The sequence below is a fragment of the Anarhichas minor genome, unplaced genomic scaffold (genome assembly GCF_050575085.1).
Source record: "Anarhichas minor isolate MPS153535 unplaced genomic scaffold, ASM5057508v1 ptg000064l, whole genome shotgun sequence".
In the NCBI taxonomy this organism is placed as follows: Eukaryota; Metazoa; Chordata; class Actinopteri; order Perciformes; family Anarhichadidae; genus Anarhichas; species Anarhichas minor.
Window position 1 is genome coordinate 498,364 of NW_027466510.1, and position 20,670 is coordinate 519,033.

Consider the following 20,670-nt stretch of genomic DNA (forward strand, 5'->3'; position numbering starts at 1 on the left):
CAAGTAAAAATACTTGTTTCACATATAACAGTACATATTAATAACATGTGGCAGGTATGCAATGTAAATAAATAAAACTTGTACATGTTGCAACTGTTTATGAACATGTAACATGTCACACAAGGGTACAAAGTAATTAAAAAGGTAACATGTTAAATACTCACAACTACACATCACAATACATGTTCTTTCATGTTACAAGTGAAGTAAGTCAAAGACAAGTGTGTTTTAAAATTTAAGTATTATAACAGGACAAACTTGTATAAACATTAAAATACTAGTTATACGTGACAAGGTTTGTTATGTTATAATACTTTAATTTTATACCTGTATTTTAGCAGGTAGTTTAAGATACTACATACTTGTATATAACGAACAAGTATAATACATTGCAAGTAAAAACTTAGTTAGTATACAAGTGAAGGATTTACTTGTATCTATATACGTCTAACACGTATGTAACGTGTATTGTCAGAAGTATTGTACCAAGTATTCTTCGATGTGTGTAACATACAACTTTAGTATTTAACATGTAAAAAGTATTGTGTAACAAGTAACATGTTCCAGGTAGTAGCTTACAAATTGCAGGTATTGTAAGAATGTGAGACACAAGTTTAACTTGTATTTAACATGTTACAGTACTTACAATTACACGGGTAAGTATAGTCACCTGTTACATAAGTGTGTAATGTAGAAGTGGTCATTTAAAAATAACCATAGTTGTAACGTCTACACTTGTAAATTGTTAACACACTTCATAATACATGAGTAATATTAACATGTTAATATGCAGTTTTTTGTTTTAAAACATAAAATATTTTCAACAGTTTTTCTTGCAGCAAATCTTGCCAACAACAGTTTCATGAAGTTCTGAAATGCATGCTGGGAAATCTAACACAGAGTGGGCGGAACTATGTGAGTTAAAACCTTCAGTCGGCTTCCTTTGGTCTTAATTGATTGTTGTTTTGATTGATGGAATGGGCGGGGCTACATGCGGATGGGGGCGTGGTTATATGGAAAGTTGTAAATGTCACATTGAATTCTTCGACATCCCGACACCTGTAGTCCTGAAACAGGATGTGACGTCACGAAAAAAATACATTCACTTCATGTGAAACAAGTAACTTTTTTAAGTAAAGACATGAAAACATAAACAATTACAAAACTGTACGTTAAAACAGTAGAAACTTGGATACTTGGAAGAATTTAAAAACAAACATTTTGGAAAGCCATTTAAACAGGAAGTGATGTCATAATGAGAGACTGAGTTGGTCCAATTAAAAGGCACACACACTTTGGCTTGGTTTGACCCCCCCACCCACTTCTCAAAGCTTCCAAATCACCACATTCAATTAGAAAAATGCTTTTTGAAATTTCCCGAAATGTGACCTTTTTCTGCTGTTACAAAATGATTACGTAACATTTTTAAATTTTTTTATGAACATATAACAAAAACCAAACAATTCAATTCAAATAAAAAAACAATATTTTGAATCGTTTTTGCTGTAACAAATAAATTACCAAATTAAAAACTTAAATATGTTTAATAATGTCACTCTGTATTTTAGCTTCCTGTTTTTTTTTGTGGCTTATTTCCTGTTTACAGAAAATCATTGACACCAAACCCCCCCCCCCCAAATGTTTAATTAACTAGAGATTTAAAAAAACAAGAGCTGGATTTGAATTAAATATTTTTTTTAATAGAAAAAAGGGAAACTAGAAGTTCAACCAATCACAGCTCAGCTTGTTACACACATACACACAAATCATACAGATGTATAAATACACACACGCAGGACATTGAAAGCTTTACTATGTCATGTTGTACAGTATAAACACATTCCTGATTAAAAAACACTCCCAATATACGACAGAAAACACAAAATGATTCTCAACTGAAATAAACTTAAATCAAAAGTCGTCGTCAACACAAACCGCCACCAACACTCGACATGAACTCGACATGAACTCGACGTGAACTCTCCAGCAGATTAATTAAAAACAGAATAATTGATAGAAATAAGGCACAGGAGACAGTTTGTTGAGCTAAAATTCCACAACCGTAGTAATAATAATTTAAGCCAATCAGACGGCAGAGTGAGAATTCTTTGCAAAAACTGCTAATTTAAACAATTTTTGTTTGAAAAGGAAGAAGTTGAAAAGGCAGTTTACAATTTAAATTTAAACAATAAAAAAGGTTAAAAACCTCAATGATTTGAAAATTATAACATAATCTCAATAAATAACTTAAATTTACTGATATTTCTGTTCATGCTGAGTAGCTTTAAATATAAATAGATGATATATTTCCATAATTTCTCTTTTTTTAAACTCATTAACATTAATTTAACATTCAGACGAAAAACAGTTCAGCTCACATTAGCGGCTCATGTTGGACTCCGTTACCCACAATGCATTGCTACTGGTAGCTCAGTCTGCTCAGGAATGTGCTGTGTAACCTCTGTAACCGTGGCGACCCCCCTGTGTGTTTTGATATCATCCGTCACTGTGATGTCAGAGTGTTTGTAGGCACAGAAAGCTCTCTCATTGGTCCATTTGTTCCCACCGTGGCCCAATCAGAAGCCCTGAAGCAGTTAACAGTAGGAGGAGACTCAGAGGTCAGATGGGGGACTTGGAGAAGGAGACTCGGTGGTCAAATGGTGGACTTGGAGAAGGAGACTCGGTGGTCAAATGGTGGACTTGTGGAGAAGGAGACTCGGTGGTCAAATGGTGGACTTGGAGAAGGAGACTTCGTGGTCAGATGGTGGACTTGGAGAAGGAGACTCGGAGGTCAGATGGGGGACTTGGAGAAGGAGACTCGGAGGTCAGATGGGGGACTTGGAGAAGGAGACTCGGTGGTCAAATGGTGGACTTGGAGAAGGAGACTCGGAGGTCAGATGTTAGACTTGGAGAAGGAGACTCGGAGGTCAGATGGGGGACTTGGAGAAGGAGACTCGGAGGTCAGATGGGGGACTTGGAGAAGGAGACTCGGAGGTCAGATGGGGGACTTGGAGAAGGAGACTCGGAGGTCAGATGGGGGACTTGGAGAAGGAGACTCGGAGGTCAGATGGTGGACTTGGAGAAGGAGACTTCGTGGTCAGATGGTGGACTTGGAGAAGGAGACTCGGAGGTCAGATGGTGGACTTGGAGAAGGAGACTCGGAGGTCAGATGGTGGACTTGGAGAAGGAGACTTCGTGGTCAGATGGTGGACTTGGAGAAGGAGACTCAGTGGTCAAATGGTGGACTTGGAGAAGGAGACTCGGTGGTCAAATGGTAGACTTGGAGGAGACTCGGAGGTCAGATGGTGGACTTGGAGGAGACTCGGAGGTCAGATGGGGGACTTGGAGAAGGAGACTCGGAGGTCAGATGGGGGACTTGGAGAAGGAGACTCGGAGGTCAGATGGTGGACTTGGAGAAGGAGTCTCGGAGGTCAGATGGGGGACTTGGAGAAGGAGACTCGGAGGTCAGATGGTGGACTTGGAGAAGGAGACTTCGTGGTCAGATGGTGGACTTGGAGAAGGAGACTCGGAGGTCAAATGGTGGACTTGGAGGAGACTCGGAGGTCAGATGGTGGACTTGGAGGAGACTCGGAGGTCAGATGGTGGACTTGGAGGAGACTCGGAGGTCAGATGGGGGACTTGGAGAAGGAGACTCGGAGGTCAGATGGGGGACTTGGAGAAGGAGACTCGGAGGTCAGATGGTGGACTTGGAGAAGGAGTCTCGGAGGTCAGATGGGGGACTTGGAGAAGGAGACTCGGAGGTCAGATGGGGGACTTGGAGAAGGAGACTCGGTGGTCAAATGGTGGACTTGGAGGAGACTCGGAGGTCAGATGGTGGACTTGGAGGAGACTCGGAGGTCAGATGGGGGACTTGGAGAAGGAGACTCGGAGGTCAGATGGGGGACTTGGAGAAGGAGACTCGGAGGTCAGATGGTGGACTTGGAGGAGTCTCGGAGGTCAGATGGGGGACTTGGAGAAGGAGACTCGGAGGTCAGATGGGGGACTTGGAGAAGGAGACTCGGTGGTCAAATGGTGGACTTGGAGGAGACTCGGAGGTCAGATGGTGGACTTGGAGGAGACTCGGAGGTCAGATGGGGGACTTGGAGAAGGAGACTCGGAGGTCAGATGGGGGACTTGGAGAAGGAGACTCGGAGGTCAGATGGTGGACTTGGAGAAGGAGTCTCGGAGGTCAGATGGGGGACTTGGAGAAGGAGACTCGGAGGTCAGATGGGGGACTTGGAGAAGGAGACTCGGTGGTCAAATGGTGGACTTGGAGAAGGAGACTCGGAGGTCAGATGGTGGACTTGGAGAAGGAGACTCGGAGGTCAGATGGTGGACTTGGAGAAGGAGACTCGGAGGTGCTGGTTGTGGTCCAGCTGGTGGTCATGCAGAGCGATCAGAGCCTCGATGGCTTCCTCCACAGACGCCAGCTGCATCAGAGCCATCTTCCTGTCCTTCCTGTGACAGAGGAAGTGACATCATTACGTTCAGCTCACATTTCTTAATTTAAAAGGACTTGTTTTGCAGGTCTTGTTACTCACTGGAAGAACTTGAAGGCTTTGACTGTGAACCCTCCGGAGGAGAACAGATCCTTTAGCACCTCCTCGCTGACCGACGACCTGCAGACGAAGACGGAAAGTTTAAATATGTCGACGTCACGACTGTTTAGAAAACAGATATTTATCTCTTTGTTCTGGCCTCTCGTCCGTATACGAGGAAATATAATTATATCAATAAATATATACGTAAACAGATTTCTGAGGATTTTTAAATGTCTTCTAAAGGAAACGACGTGTCTTCAGTTCTAACGTGTTGCTTTGTGTCATGAGCCAGAAACAGCAGACTGCTGTGTTGTAATGTTGAGGCTCATTTATGATGTAATACTTTAAATCTGATAAAATCTCACAATCAGTTAAAAATGTAAAAGAACACGAGTGCATGACATAATAACACGTTTTATTTATTTAAATGATGCAATAACTTCAGCCCATGGTGTCGGTTATTACACCATGTTTCTAATGTAACTCTTATGTTATTAACCTGTTATTATTAAATTACACAAATCTGTATAAATTAATGAATTAATAAGAAGCTACGGTTTGATTTTGTAACATTATGGAGGAGAAGGACAAAGATAAATTATTAAAATGAAGAAAGATTATTTGTCTTTAAATGGAGGAGTAAATCGTCGCATGGGGGTCGGGATCAGTGCCCATGGACTGGCAGACCAGGGTGGTGGTTCCCATCTTCAAAAAGGTGGACCGGAGAGTGTGCTCGAATTACCGGGGTATCACACTACTCAGCCTCCCGGGGAGGCTTATGCCAGGGTGCTGGAAAGGAGGCTCCGAACCTCAGATTCAAGAGGAGCAGTGCGGATTCCGTCCCGGCCGTGGAACAGTGGACCAGCTCTTCACCCTCGCAAGACTACTGGAGGGGCTCTGGGAGTTTGCCCAACCAGTCTACATGTGCTTTGTGGACTTGGAGAAGGCTTTCGACCGGGTCCCTCGGGGGGTCTTGTGGGGGGTGCTGCAGGAGTATGGGGTGCCGGACACGTTACAACGGGCGATCTGGTCTCTGTACGACTGCAGTAGGAGCTGTGTCCGCATTCTCGGCAATAAGTCAGACACGTTCTCGGTGGGTGTTGGCCTCCGCCAGGGCTGCCCTTTGTCTCCGGTCCTGTTCGTGACTTTCATGGACAGGATATCTAGGCGCAGCCTGAGGGCGGAGAACGTCAGGTTCGGGGGTCTCGGGATCGCCTCTCTGCTGTTTGCAGATGATGTGGTCCTGTTAACCTCCTCGGATCATGACCTCCAGCATTAACTGGGGCGGTTTGCAGCCGAGTGTGAAGCGGCGGGGATGAGAGTTAGCACCTCCAAATCTGAGGCCATGGTGCTCTGCCGGAAACCGGTGGATTGCTCCCTCCAGGACCTATGGTCACGAACTCTGGGTCATGACCGAAAGAACAAGGTCGCGGCTACAAGCGGCCGAAATGAGCTTCCTCCGTAGGGTGGCCGGGCTCAGCCTTAGAGATAGGGTAAGGAGCTCGGTCATCAGGAGGGAGCTTGGAGTCGAGCCGCTACTCCTTCGCGTCGAAAGGAGTCAGCTGAGGTGGTTCAGCATCTAATTAGGATGCCTCCTGGACGCCTCCCACTGGAGGTTTTCCAGGCACGTCCAACTGGGAAGAGACCCCGGGGAAGACCCAGAACACGCTGGAGGGATTACATCTCCCAGCTGGCCTGGGAACGCCTCGGGATCCCCCAGAATGAGCTGGAACATGTTGCCGGTGAGAGGGAAGTCTGGGTCAGCCTGCTGGGCTGCTGCCACCGCGACCCGACCCCGGATAAGAGGAGGAGGATGAGGAGAAAATACCCGTTTTCAAAAATATTGGTGTTAATGAAAATACTTTAAAACACAGGAAAAAGTAAATGTAGTGAGGACGTGTTATGAAATGAATGAAGTATGAATATGTTTAAGTAAAGAGGTTACGGGATGTTGGAGAGGTGCAGCGTCGCTGACGGAGGGAAGATGTTGTTAAAGTTTTTGGATCCGGGCTTTTTGAAGCGGTGGAGGGCGGAGCCTGAGAAGTCCCGAGTCAGCGTCTGCTCCTCTTGCCCCGCCCCCCCGCGGGGCAGCTGCACCACCGGGTGTTTGGACAACATCACCCGAATCACGTTACCATGGAGACGCTGACCGTTCAGGTGACTCATCGCTGTAACAACAACAACAACAACAATAAATACAAACAATGGTTAAAAAAATACTGAAGAACTGACACATATTTGAGATTTAACTTATTTCAGTAAGTTATAAAACATGAGTATTTATTTATAATGTTTTGTTTCTTCTTTAAAACGTGTATATTTCCTCGTTTTTTGTTCGTCACAAAGCTTTAAATAAAGTTTTTGAACAGTTAAACGTCTAAAACCTATTTATATATCATAATATATATATATATATATATCATTCATGACAGTTAATCACTTAACGCTCATTTATTAACTGAGTTTAGAGTTTCTACATGCAGTCACTTTATACATTTTAATTATTATTTGTAAATATTATTTGTGTTTTTTCTTTGATTTCTGAAATAGTTTCTTTCATTAAATTACTAGAAATATTTCTCATCAACTTTCATTGAACCAGAAATATTAATAATAGTTTAAAATAATAATCTGTTGACACGTGAAAACTATTTTCACTTTGAGATCATTAATTAACATCTAAAGATTCAATAAACAAATCTCTCCTTTTCTTTTTCCAACACGTCTTTCAAGGAAATACATAGTTAAATGAGGAGGAGGAGGAGGAGGAGGAGGAGGAATAATAATAATGCAGCTGAACCGGTTTGAGAGGAAATGAAAGTGTCGCACCGAGCTGAGCCTGCGTGTCGTCGCTCATCTGAACGAGAGCGTTTTCCTTCTTGTTGAAGAGGATCTTCACTCTCTGGACGTCCCCATAAACCCCTGAAAACACACAAACACACCGTCACACAAACAAGATGACCTCAATATCACCCGTAATACTTTATAAGAAGATAAAAGTTACTTCTGACCAGAACAAAAGTCTAGAAGAATTTATATTAAATGATTTTATATTGTTACTATATTATAATTATATTACATATAGATTATATATTATGATTTTAATATCAACATGTAAACACAGTAAATGAATATTTCAGTGTTTCTCACCAAACAGGATGAAGAGGCTGTGAGGAGAGACGCTCTGTAGAGACAAACAGTGTTAGTAAAGTTATTTTACAACGCAGCGCTCTGATTGGTCGGTGGCTGTGTGACCGTGTGACCTCTGACCTCTGGGTTCAGGTTGGACACCAGCAGCACTGAGTGACCAGCAGGAGGCGCCACCTGCAGGGAGACACGAGGAGGAGACAACAACGGACCGGGGATGGACAGTGACAGACCTGAGGACAAAAAAACTTTATTTAAAACACCCACACAGGACAAATGGAGGAGGAGGAAGAAGAAGAAGAGGAGGAGGAGGAGGGATTTGAAACATTTAAATTCTCACCTGTGTGTTGATGGAAGGTCGGCTGGAAAGCTGCTGCTCCGTATGGAGGGAGAGGTACACCTGTAACACACACACACACACACACACATTTAACAGATTGGGCAAATCACAGACTGTGATGTTGTTTTATTATCAACCAGTGAACAGGAAGTGACGTAGAGACGCTGTATACGTCTCTGGTAGAGACCTGTCAATCACTGTGTAGCCCCGCCCTAAAGCATCCCCTGCTTTATGGTCTGTTTGACTCTAAATGGACCATAATGTACTAAATGAACATCATGCTGTATTGAAGAAGACTTGAAACTAGAGATTGAGACCATAAACTCATGTTTACAATGTTTACTGAGGTAATAAATCAAGAGAGAAGTAGAGTCATTTTCTCATAGACTTCTATAGAACCAGAGGAGTCGCCCCCTGGTGGACACTAGAGAGAATGCAGCTTTAACACGTGAAGCTAAGTGGCCTGTTTGGTTCGCCAGCTAGCAGAGGTTAGCGTTAGCGTTAGCTCGTCCTACCAAAGCCGGCGGCGGGGTCCAGCTCTCCTGACGGGAGGTCGGCTCTGGTGAAGTCTCGGCTCTTGTCGTTGTTGTACTTCACGTTGAGCGCGCTCAGTTTGGAGAAGTCGATCCTCAGCGTGCAGCAGCCGTTATAGATGTTCTGACCGTCCAGAGACTGAAAGACAGGAAGTCACAGCGCTGCAATCTGATTGGACCAGAGCTTCATCAGAGACTCTGGACTCTAAACAGTACATTACTAATATGTATGCGTGTGTGTGTGTGTGTGTGTGTGTGAGAGCCTGTGTGTGTGTGCGTGCGAGCGTGCACGTGACTCACAGCCTTGGCGTGATGAGCGTGCACGGTGTCAATGAACTGCAGCAGAGCCTGAAACTGATTGTTTCTGGTGAACGTGATGATTTTCAACACAGAGCCGAACTTACTGAAGATCTGAAGAAACACAATAATAAAACCATAAACACGTAATATATAAATTATAACAATATTAATAATAATAACAACGATAATAACAACGATATAATAATGAATAGACTGATCAGTGACCTGCTGCAGGACCTCCAGAGTCACCGGGTAGAATAAATTCTCTACGATGATTCTCAGGACGGGACTCTGACCGTGAGCTAAGCCCCGCCCCTCTCCCCCTGACGCCATGTTCCCAGAATGCACTGCTGCTGCACTGATGGCCTGCAGAGCTGCTCTCTGTCAACAACAAACTAACGATTAAAAAAGAGCAGTCACATGTAAAATATAATTTCAATAGTGGGTTAAAAAATCTAACTAATTTTTCATCAATTCATTTATTAAAAATAAAACATATTAATATTAATGTCACCATATGGTAACTTTGATTTGTCTGTTATAGTTAATAGATTGCTCTTTAAATAGATTGTGACAAGCGCTGCAGCTCCTCACCTGATTGGTCAGATTGTCGGTCTTGAGCTCGCGGTGGGTGGAGTACTGGATGAAGATTGGCTGGTTCCTGATGGTGGGCGGGGCCGAGGTGTAGTAGTTCACCATGGTAACGGCCGCCTCCTCCGACGCCATTTCTAAAAACGCCTAAAAAACAACATGATGTTTTTATGAGAATCAATTAATGTAAATGAAAACATTAATAAATGACATCAAGAAAAAAAGCTTCTTGTATCAAAAAATCTTTTAAAAAGTAGGTTTGAGCATAAAATATATAAAACAATATATAAAACAATATATAGACGTCACATAGAAGTCAAGCAGCATAATATAAGTAGTTAGATGTTAACTATTAGCTGTTAGCAGTTAGCCGTTACCTGGTTTTTGGCCTTCAGTGATAACAGCTTAGTAACTCTGCCGAAGGGAAGCGCCAGAGCGATCACTTCCTGTTCAGAGACGTCAGCAGGAAGCTGACGCAGGTGGAGGACCGGAGACGGGACGGACTGAGCACGCTCAAAAACACACAGCCTATCGGTGCCATCCACTGCAGACAAACAGGTGAGTCGAATAATTAAATACACAGCAGCTTTAAAGTGTGGGAGGCAGAGGGAGGTGGGAGGTAGAAGGGGGTAGAATGAGGTAGAAGGAAGTAGAAGGAGGTAGAGGAAGTAGAAGGGGGTATAGGGAGGTAGGAGGTAAAGAGAATTAAGGAGAGGTAGAGTGGGGTAGAAGGAGGTAGAGGGAGGTAGCGGGAGGTAGAGGAGGTAGTGGGAGGTAGAGGAGATAGCGGGAGGTATTTGAGGTAGAGTGAGGTAGAGGAGGTAGTGGGAGGTAGAGGAAGTAGTGGGAGGTAGAGGAGGTAGCGGGAGGTAGAGGAGGTAGCGGGAGGTAGAGGGAGGACGTAGGATGTAGAGGGAGGTAGAGGAGGTAGTGGGAGGTAGAGGGAGGTATTGGAGGTAGAGGGAGTAGAGAGGTATTGGAGGTAGAGGGAGGTAGAGGAGGTAGTGGGAGGTAGAGGACGTAGAGGGAGGTGTTGGAGGTAGAGAGAGGTAATGGAGGTAGAGGGAGGTATTGGAGGTAGTGGGAGGTATTGGAGGTAGAGGGAGGTATTGGAGGTAGTGGGAGGTATTAGAGGTAATGGGAGGTATTGGAAGGTAGAGGAGGTAGTGGGAGGAAGTGGGAGGTAGTGGGAGGTAGCTGGAGGAAGTGGGAGGTAGAGGGCGGTAGAGGAGGAAGTGGGAGGTAGAGGAGGTAGCGGGAGGTAGTGGGATGTAGCGGGAGGTAGAGGGAGGAGTCTCACCTGTGGACAGACTAGAGGTGCTCATGTTCTCAGAGCAGCTGAATGAGGAAGTGAACTCTGATTCCTAAAGAGAGAAACAATAATCATATAAGTGACCACTTTATTAGGAACACCTGTTCATCCTATTTGTTATTATAAATATTATAATCACGTTTATAGACGTGTTTATTAAATCACATGTTTAGCACTGAGCTGCTTTTGTCCTGGACTTCATTATAAACTTTGTAGAATGTATGTCAGAGCTGTTGTATTTAATTTATATATAGTATATATATATACACACAGTATATATACCATATAATATAAATATTACTGCTCTAAATCAACAGTTCACATAACAAGTTCCAGGCCCCAAAGATATTTAGTTTACAATTAAAAAAAGATAAAACAGAAAAATACGTTTAAAAATAGAGAACAAAATAAAAGGTAAGTATATAAAAAATTTAAAATCTAATCAATTCAAATCTAATCAAATGAGATCAGATTTTAAAAAGCTGGAACCAAATAATAATTGGTATTTTTGTTTGAGAATTTAATTATAAAAAATGCTTGTTAATTCATTTTCTTTTGATCGACTAATTAATAAATATTTCTGCTCTACTTCCACATTTATTATGTGTCATCTCTTTATAACTAAATGAAATAATTACATCATCATTTAGCCATGAATCATTTTATTGATTGATCGATCCATAACATTTCTACCAGAGAACAACAAACCATTTATCTGACTTTATCTTTCGATCGACTTATTGATTAATGGTTTCAGCTCTGGAAACTAAAAAAGGCTGTTTATTGTTTTGTGTTTTTATTGTTTTATTCACATAATGACCGTTAAACATTGTACATAAATTATCTAAACATGATACCTGAGAACATTTCTGAACATTTTAAAGTAATAAATATATAAAATATGAAAGTATTCATGTACTCAGTTATCGCGGGATTTCAGCCAATCATTATCGCGGGATTTCAGCCAATCAAACCCCGCCGCTGAATCGTCACTCTTCGCTCGCGACACTTTCAACCAAAACAAAACCAGAAAAAAAGCAACACACGGGCGACAAAACAGCGCGTGAGGAGCGGGAAACGGGAGCGCGGAGAAGAGGGGCGGAGAGGGGTCGGTGGCGGGAAAGTGTTCAATCAAGTAAACAACAACAAACAGGAGGAGGGGGGAAGGGAGGGGGGGGTTGACGCGAAAGGCTCGAGCAGGTGCGGTTCAGTCGCCAAGGAAACGTGAGGGCGGATGGAAGGAAAAGACGGCGGCGGGAATTATAGGGAAAGGTTTAGGGGATGGTGTCCACGCGCTCACCCGTCCATGGTCCGCGAGGAGGAAGGAGGAAGGAGAGGAGGAGAGGAAGAGTTGTTTTGGTCCGCGAGACCTTCCGCACCGCAGCCAGGCAGCAAAACCAACGAAGAACAACGAGCTCACTTCCTGTTTTGTGACGTAACGGGAGAAAACATGGCTGCTCGCGCGGACACGCCTCAGATCAGAGGGATCGATAATAATAATTATAACAATAATCAATAAATCAGGTTGAATGGAGAGAAAAAACATCAAAAATAGACATAAATATTTGATAAAATAAGATGTGTCGCCTACAATACTCACTGTTATTTGATTCACCTATTTATTTATATTTATATATATATATACATTTACATAAATATAATTGTTATGTGTAATCTATCTTTGATATTCAATTATGTGATTTTTCATAATTATTATTTATTATGTATCGGGATCTGCATGAAAAAGGGATTTATATTAATTTAAATATATAATCATTTTATAAATTATATTTTACTTATATATATAAATATATACTGTATGTAATGACTAAAAAACTGCTTTGTGAGTAAATAAGTAAACATAATACATTATGGACATTTGAATGGATATAACAATAACTCGGACTATGTAAGTTAAAATATCTGTGTGAAATAATTCAATTAATTGTTGTAAATGTAACAAATACAATAACTTGTATTACAGTTTACACATAGGTATATATATATATGTGCAGTATGCAATGTACACACATACTACACAATAGTAATAATAAAGACAGTATATAACAGAGGTAGAAAAGAAGAATACCTTTATAAATATAAAACATGTGTGGTATCTAAATCTATCAGAATCAAAATAAACTACATGTTTGACAAAATATTTTCACTGTTTAAGGTTTATTGACTGTAAATATCCCGGAGCTCTCAGACACATGTTGAGGTCTTCATCATGGTGAGGTCGTGGAAATGTCGTCGGTGCCAAAATAATATAAATGTTATGAAGTACATGTTGGTAAATATAACAAAAACACTTCCGGTATGGATTCAATCACAACAATCACACAAATCACGATGTGAAGATTAACAACCGAGGAGTGAGTCATCTCTTCGTCTCATATCATCTTTGATCTGCAGACCGGAAGTGGAGCGGAGCAGTTGCTCTTCGACTTCCGGTTGAGTGGGGTATCTTTAAGTGGGTGAAAGGTGGAGAAGACGACAGACTGTCATTCTTTAAAGTGAACTCACCTTCAGTCCAACATCACAGAACCGACCATGCTGCAGAACACTGGGTGAGTGCACGCGAGGAAGCTCGCGACATGTCCGTTGACCCAAAATACAGAACTCCATTTTAACCAAAGCGTTCATCAGAAAACCAGAAACATCTCGGTGATTAGTTAAGATTTAGCCACTTAAGCACCTTTAGTTTGTGATTTTACTGACGCCGAATTGTGAAGTGAGGGTTTCTGCTTCAGAAACACGAGTAGTTTGGTTTCGGTCCGGTCCGGTTTTGACCTTTGAGCAACACACGTTGAGAAATGAAGGTTCTCTCTACGGAGCTCTCTCGTGCGTTCCAGTTGTCATTAGCTAACCGACGACAGGCCTTCAAACAGAACCAGTCAGACAATAGAGTTTAAGTAAAGTAAACACGTGGTCTATCGGGACTGAACCCGAGCCGAACTGGGCTGGAGACTCACCCGCTTCAGAACCGTGACGTAGTTCGGTGTTGGTCGGTCTGCTCTTTGAACTTTAAACAACTCTTTCTAAAAGTTAGGTTTCCTTCTATGACGTCTGGTGACGTCAGCTCCAATGAGCGATCATGTTAAAACTGTTCTTATTGAGTGTTCTACTCCAAAATACAGATTATAACATAATAATAATAACTTTATTTATACATCACCTTTAAAAACAGAGTTTACAAAGTGTTTAGACAGACAGAGTGAGGCAATAACAACAGAAAGAAGAGTCCAAATAAACTAAGAATTAAATAAAATCATTTTGTAAAATAATTAATTAAAATCAACAAATAAAGATCAAACATTAAAGCCAGTCTATACAACAGTGTTTTAAGAAGTGATGTAAAAGTGTCTTGTTTTTTAAATATAAAGCAGATGTAAACGTTGTATAAATACTGTGAAAGTATTGAAATACGCAATACTCTGAACGAGTACAGTAGTGATGTCACAACTGTACTATTTCACAGATTTAAATATAAACTATTAATGTGATCAGGGCCATGATGGATAAAGCTGTGCTGTGAAAAATAGTGTTTGTCTGGTAGATGACATTTGGGCTTTTGTCAACATTTTGCATTTTTTTAAATTGTAAAAACAATTGTACCTCACAGTCATATTATCTCAATCTCTAGTTTCAAGTCTTCTTCAATACAGCATGATGTTCATTTAGTACATTATGGTCCATTTAGATTCAAACAGACCATAAAGCAGGGGATGCTTTAGGGCGGGGCTACACGGTGATTGACAGGTCTCTAATAGACCATAAAGCAGGGGATGCTTTAGGGGTGGGGCTACACGGTGATTGACAGGTCTCTAATAGACCATAAAGCAGGGGATGCTTTAGGGCGGGGTTACACGGTGATTGACAGGTCTCTAATAGACCATAAAGCAGGGGATGCTTTAGGGCGGGGCTACACGGTGATTGACAGGTCTCTAATAGACCATAAAGCAGGGGATGCTTTAGGGCGGGGCTACACGGTGATTGACAGGTCTCTAATAGACCATAAAGCAGGGTATGCTTTAGGGCGGGGCTACACGGTGATTGACAGGTCTCTAATAGACCATAAAGCAGGGGATGCTTTAGGGGCGGGGCTACACGGTGATTCACTTTATTTTTTTTTAAGTAAATTAATTTCAAAATACACAATGACAACTTTAAAAGACAGATTTGAACTCTAACCAATATTTTGCAATAAATTCACAGCTGTTAAAAAGTGCACAAGTTTGAAATTTGGTTTTATTTAAATTGTATTCATTTTTACTTAAAATAAATTAAATAAAACTTCCTCAAACCTGAGTGAGACATGGTTAGCCTAGCTTAGCACAAAGAGTGGCAACAGGGGTTGATACCGCTAGCATGCCATTGAGTCCATGGAGCTAGTTTAGCTCTCAGCTGGAATTAGCTGTGTGTTAGCATGTTAGCAAATTTTTATTTTTTTTTTTCGTGTTTTTCAGGAAGTTAGCCGGCTGCACGCTCTTCATCACCGGAGCGAGTCGAGGGATCGGTAAAGCCATCGCTCTGAAGGCCGCCAGAGACGGAGCCAACATCGTCATCGCCGCCAAGACCGCCGAACCCCACCCAAAACTACCGGGAACCATCTACACCGCCGCGCAGGAGGGTGAGGAGCTAACAGGCAGATTGTGTATAACACGGAGGAGAGGAGAGAAGTGAGGAGGGGAGGGGAGGGGGGAGGCTGAAACATGTAACAATAGTTTAATATTTATAACATGTAGAGACTCCATTTTGGAGAAACTTGGAAAGAATTTGTATAAATAGATTCAAATGTTTTTGTAAAATGTATCAAAGAAATTCAACTTGTGTTTTCTTTGTTATGATTGATGTCGTCATAACTGTTATTCTGCACTAGAGACGCGTTCATGTTCTACTTCTAGTCATGGTGGGTCTGTTTCAGTAGAGGAGCAGGACTTCATGTTACAGAGATATAAATACTCTGTAATATAAAACTACTGTTTGTTTTGGTTTGTTCGGGTTACAGCAGCAAAGCTGCAGCAAAGCTGCTGTAACCCGTTGGACTAAGTGTGTGTGTGTGTGTGTGTGTGTGTGTGTGTGTGTGTGTGTGTGTGTGTGTGTGTGTGTGTGTGTGTGTGTGTGTGTGTGTGTGTGTTAGTGGAGGCAGCAGGAGGGAAAGCGTTGGCTTGTGTTGTCGACATCCGTGATGAGCAGCAGATCGAAGACGCTGTTCAGAAAGCTGTCGACAAGTTTGGAGGTAAACGACATTTTTTACAGTGTTGAATTAAAACAGTCTGTTTAGATATTAAATGTTTAAAGAACAGAACATTACACTAAATGAGAATAAATTTAGTAAAATGTTGAATAATAACAAGTTCAGTGTTTATGTAATACTTAGAAATACTGACCGGAGGACGTTCATAGTTTTAAACATTTTCTTAATATTTCTCAAGATGTACTTCACATTTTTATTTAAAAAAATTACTGAAATAATTTAAAACAATTTGCAAAAAGCTTAAATACAGCTTTTTTTCAGTACAGTTTATTTTTATTTCTTCTGTAGAATTTTATTTAAAATAATATTTATACAAATCTGCTGTAAATATGAATGAATGAACAGTTTTTATTGAAGAAAGTGAAGGTTTCTTTAAGGTGTTAGAGGTAATAAAAGGTCCAGTTGGACAGGTGTGTCGGTGGGTGGGAAGCTGGTGAGGGATCAGCTCAGACTGACAGCGGTGACATCATCATTATCATGCGTCTGATTGGTCAGGAATCGACATCCTGGTGAACAACGCCAGCGCCATCAGTCTGACAGGAACTCTGGAGACGCCCCTTAAGAAGGTGGACCTGATGCTGGGAATCAACCTGAGAGGGACTTACCTGACGTAGGACGCGCACACACACACACACACACACACACACACAAGTTACTGAAACACACACACACACACAAGTTACTGAAACTCACACACACAAGTTACTGAAACTCACACACACACACACACACACACACACACAAGTTACTGAAACACACACACAAGTTACTGAAACACACACATCTGTACCATTGGTGGCATCGCGATGTCCCTGTAAACCATATGACCCAGACACCTGTCAGTTAGACTGTATAGAAACTGACTGAGCTGTAGTACAGACTTAGATTAGAGGTGACATGACATCACCATGAGAACCCTTATCTGCATCATGTCGGGATGTCCCCGTAAACCACGTTGTGAACAGAGACCAGGAGATCATTCTGCGATGAGCTGGCTGTTAAAAACATTCAGTTAATGTACCGACATTAACGAGTTTATGTTACTGAGCTTCTGTAAACGAACTGTAGCAAGTTGATGTTAGCTAGTTTATTACAGTTCAAGTGCTGCTAGCGAGCTCCAGCTAGCCAGCTCCAGCTAGCGAGTGCCTGTGTGTTTCAGGTCTAAGCTGGTCATCCCTCACCTGCTGAAGAGTCGTAGTCCTCACATCCTGAACTTGTCTCCTCCGCTCAACCTCAACCCCGTCTGGTTTAAGAACCACACAGGTAACCATAGCAACCGACCAGCCAGCATCCCATCATGCACCTGTTCTGTTTATCCTGAACATGTTTCCCTTTTCTTTCAGCGTACACGATGGCGAAGTACGGCATGTCCATGTGTGTCCTTGGAATGGCAGAAGAGTTCAGAGGTCAAATTGCCGTTAACGCCCTCTGGCCTAAAACTGGTCAGTGGCTAAATGTTAGCATGCTAACAGAGTCCTCATAGACTTTCATATTAAACTAGCATGCTAACAGAGTCCTCATAGACTGGCATAGGAAACTAGCATGCTAACAGAGTCCTCATAGACTTTCATATTAAACTAGAATGCTAACGGTATCCTCATAGACTCTCATATTAAACTAGCATGCTAACAGTATCCTCATAGCATGCTAGTTTAATATGAGAGTCTAACAGCCTCTCCATGACGCTAACCCTGTTCTGACCTGTGTGTTGCTGTAGCGATCCAGACGGCAGCGATGGATATGTTGGGGGGCGAGGGCATCAGTAAACAGTGTCGTACGTCTGACATCATGGCGGACGCCGCCTACGCTGTCCTGACCCGACCGAAGGACTACACGGGTCACTTCCTGATTGATGAGGACATCCTGAAGGAGCAGGGAGTCCAGGATTTCGAACAGTACGCCGTCCAGCCAGGTGACATCATGCTAACTGATGCTTATGCTAACCTAGCATGGGTAGTCGGTGCTTCCCACTCTCTGTCATGTGGTACTCATGGCGGTCTCTGATTGGTCAACAGGTCACCCACTGCTGCCGGACTTCTTCCTGGACGAAGCACCAGAGAATCTGGTCGGACAGATGGAGCAACACGGTAAATACTACAAATACTGTAAATACTACTGCTAGCTGGTAATACTGTTATACTATTGAAATCAGTTTGACCCTGAAAACAACACAAACACTACTTTCAGTATTTCAAATTATACTATTACAACATTTACACTGCTATTTTTAAATACTGTAATCATACTAGTACATATAATACTAGTGTTATATATAATACTACTGTTATACTGTTACAGATACTGTTGAAAGTTTAAACGGATTTAAAAAATAATCAAAACATTCAACATTATAAAGTAAGTATATTATATTATACTGTATTTGTGAAATGCAGTTTTTCATCCAAAAGTGTATATTTGATGTTTATGTCTTCTAATGAATTGACCCGTTTTTGTATTCTCGTTGCTAGGAGCAACACCAGCCTTCAAACCACCATCATCATCTTCATCATCAGCCAGGCCTTCCTCCTCCGGTGGACCCATAGAAGGCACGTTCACCGCCATCAGAGGAGTCCTCAGTGAAGACGTGGTCAAGTCTACGCAGGGCATTTATCAGTTCGACCTATCAGGTTAGTCTGTTAGGAATTATAGGATCATGTCCATATAAGGAGGTGTTGTGGGCGTGTCACTAATGTAAACATGTCCATATAAGGAGGTGTTGTGGGCGTGTCACTAATGTAAACATGTCCATATAAGGAGGCGTTGTGGGCGGGTCCCTACTGTAACCATGTGTATGTCCATATAAGGAGAACATGAGGGCTTGTGGTTTCTGGACCTGAAGAGCGGTTCCGGTCGCGCCGGTCAGGGCCAGTCGCCCGTCAAAGCCGATGTTGTCATGACGATGGACTCCGGCGACTTCAGCAAGATGTTTGCAGGTGAGCGGTCACCACGGTAACGCTGACAGCGATGACCTCATGTGGGCTCCTGCTGTAACAGCTGTTTGTTGTTGTTGTTGTTCTCAGGGAAGCTGAAGCCCACGCTGGCCTTCATGTCGGGGAAGCTGAGGATCAAAGGAGACATGACGCTCGCCCTCAAACTGGAGAAGCTCATGAGCCGCATGAACAAGGCCAAACTGTGAGGCCCCGCCCACAGGCCTCAGGCCCCGCCCCTGCTTGTAGCTGTACATGTTGCCTTAAAGAAGAAATGATCGAAATAATCGATAATAAACGTGTGTTTTATGAAGTCCTAACATTCTGTACATGACCTCTAGTGACCTTTACACACAACTAAATAAAATAATTAAAATAATTCATTTGTTGATGATTTTTCACGTTTAAACGTTTCACACCGAGACCGACACGAATGTTTGTGTTCACCTAAATCAATGCATCAATTGATCAATATCCTCGTCTGGTGAGTTCTGTCATCAGTCGGTCTGAAGACGTTTGAATCTATTTTCATCTCGTGAGCAAAAGTCTTTATTTTATTGTTTGGCTGTTTTTCTTTCACGTGAACTTTGCATGAAAACTTTGTCCTTTTTTTTTTTTTTTATTGGCATCTAAACACGTCTACAGATCAAAGACTTCAGTCTCAGTTTAAACATTTAAATACAAACTTGGACTGCTGCAGAATGATGTCATCAAATAAAATAAAGTGTTAATGAAAGAACACTCACCAGAGACGAGTCTCTTCCTCCTTCACCTCCTCTTCCTCTTCCTCCTTCATTATTATTAATTAATCTGAGTGATTCAGCTTCTTCTGCAGAAATGTGGAAACTAAATATTGACCGAAGCTGAAAGAGTAAGTATTTCTGTCTTCAGTCCAGAACTTCATCATCGGTGAGTTCTACTTTATGTTCATGTACTCTGTAGTACTAATACATCATTAGTTGTAATACTACATGTTCATGTACTCGGTAGTACTAATACATAAGTTAACGTTTAATATGAGAGATGATGTGTTAATGAGTTACACAGAACCTCTTTGGCGTTCCCTTCTATCGCTGCTCTTCTGCTCGCTCGCGAGTACTTTTTCTTTTTGACACAAAGTGGGCGGAGCCAGTCACCATCTCTAGATCTAATTGGTCACAATCTTCGTCTTTGAATTGGCCGGATATCACTCTGACACAGACGGCAGGTAGCTGTATAAAGGTGATTTTCTATTTGCCATTCAACACTTTTTCACTACATCTCAGAGGTACATGTTGTACTTTATACTGCAAGGCAAGTGTATTTGTTTCGCACATTTCAACAAGGTAATTCAAAGTGCGTCACATAAAACCATTAAAAGCATCAAAACATAAGGCAAAAGAAAAGGAGATTTAAAAACAATTAAACAATAAAAAAGAAAACAGTGTAAGAAATGAAATACAGTAGTAAAATGCAGAAATGCAGAAATGTATTAATAACCTTGAATGTGGTTCAATTAAAGGCAGCAAACAAAAGTCTTCAGTCCTGATTTAAAGGAGCTGAGGGTCTCAGCAGACCTGCAGCTTTCTGGACTTTGTTCCAGATGTGTGGAGCAGAACAACTGAACGCTGCTTCTCCATGTTTAGTTCTGACTCTGGGAACAGGAAGTAGACCGGTCCCAGACGACCTAAGGGGTCGGGATGGTTCATAAGGTAGCAGCAGATCAGAGATGTATTTTGG

The 20,670-nt window shown here is 42.0% G+C and overlaps 2 protein-coding genes across 7 annotated transcripts; one reads left to right on the forward strand and one right to left on the reverse strand.

Annotated features, from left to right (window-relative positions):
* Positions 1 to 1,678: 1,678 nt before the first annotated feature.
* On the reverse strand, positions 1,679 to 12,178 carry LOC142933945 (polypyrimidine tract-binding protein 3-like). 3 transcript variants are annotated; one of them, XM_076078268.1, is made up of 14 exons: positions 12,065 to 12,178; positions 10,753 to 10,816; positions 9,830 to 9,996; positions 9,456 to 9,599; positions 9,087 to 9,242; positions 8,862 to 8,972; positions 8,544 to 8,700; positions 8,029 to 8,088; positions 7,812 to 7,921; positions 7,692 to 7,725; positions 7,371 to 7,463; positions 6,487 to 6,709; positions 4,542 to 4,619; positions 1,679 to 4,458 (listed from the first exon to the last, which is right to left on the reverse strand). In XM_076078268.1, exons 2-14 carry the CDS (start codon positions 10,775 to 10,777, stop codon positions 4,326 to 4,328), a joined length of 1,491 nt encoding a protein of 496 aa, XP_075934383.1. In that variant the 5' UTR covers positions 10,778 to 10,816; positions 12,065 to 12,178; the 3' UTR covers positions 1,679 to 4,325. The 3 variants fall into 3 exon arrangements, with proteins under 3 accessions (XP_075934383.1, XP_075934384.1, XP_075934385.1); XM_076078269.1 differs by lacking the exon at positions 12,065 to 12,178 and adding an exon at positions 11,684 to 12,002; XM_076078270.1 differs by lacking the exons at positions 1,679 to 4,458; positions 4,542 to 4,619 and adding an exon at positions 4,940 to 6,317.
* A 997-nt stretch (positions 12,179 to 13,175) lies between these two features.
* On the forward strand, positions 13,176 to 19,692 carry hsdl2 (hydroxysteroid dehydrogenase like 2). 4 transcript variants are annotated; one of them, XR_012947648.1, is made up of 11 exons: positions 13,176 to 13,334; positions 15,234 to 15,397; positions 15,908 to 16,006; positions 16,520 to 16,634; positions 17,184 to 17,287; positions 17,368 to 17,466; positions 17,742 to 17,936; positions 18,040 to 18,111; positions 18,493 to 18,611; positions 18,829 to 18,957; positions 19,045 to 19,692. XR_012947648.1 is itself a non-coding variant. In XM_076078271.1 (11 exons), exons 1-11 carry the CDS (start codon positions 13,318 to 13,320, stop codon positions 19,158 to 19,160), a joined length of 1,269 nt encoding a protein of 422 aa, XP_075934386.1. In that variant the 5' UTR covers positions 13,176 to 13,317; the 3' UTR covers positions 19,161 to 19,692. The 4 variants fall into 4 exon arrangements, 2 of the variants coding, with proteins under 2 accessions (XP_075934386.1, XP_075934387.1); XR_012947647.1 differs by having other exon boundaries at positions 18,779 to 18,957; positions 19,045 to 19,064; XM_076078271.1 differs by having other exon boundaries at positions 18,493 to 18,651.
* The last annotated feature ends 978 nt before the right edge of the window (positions 19,693 to 20,670 follow it).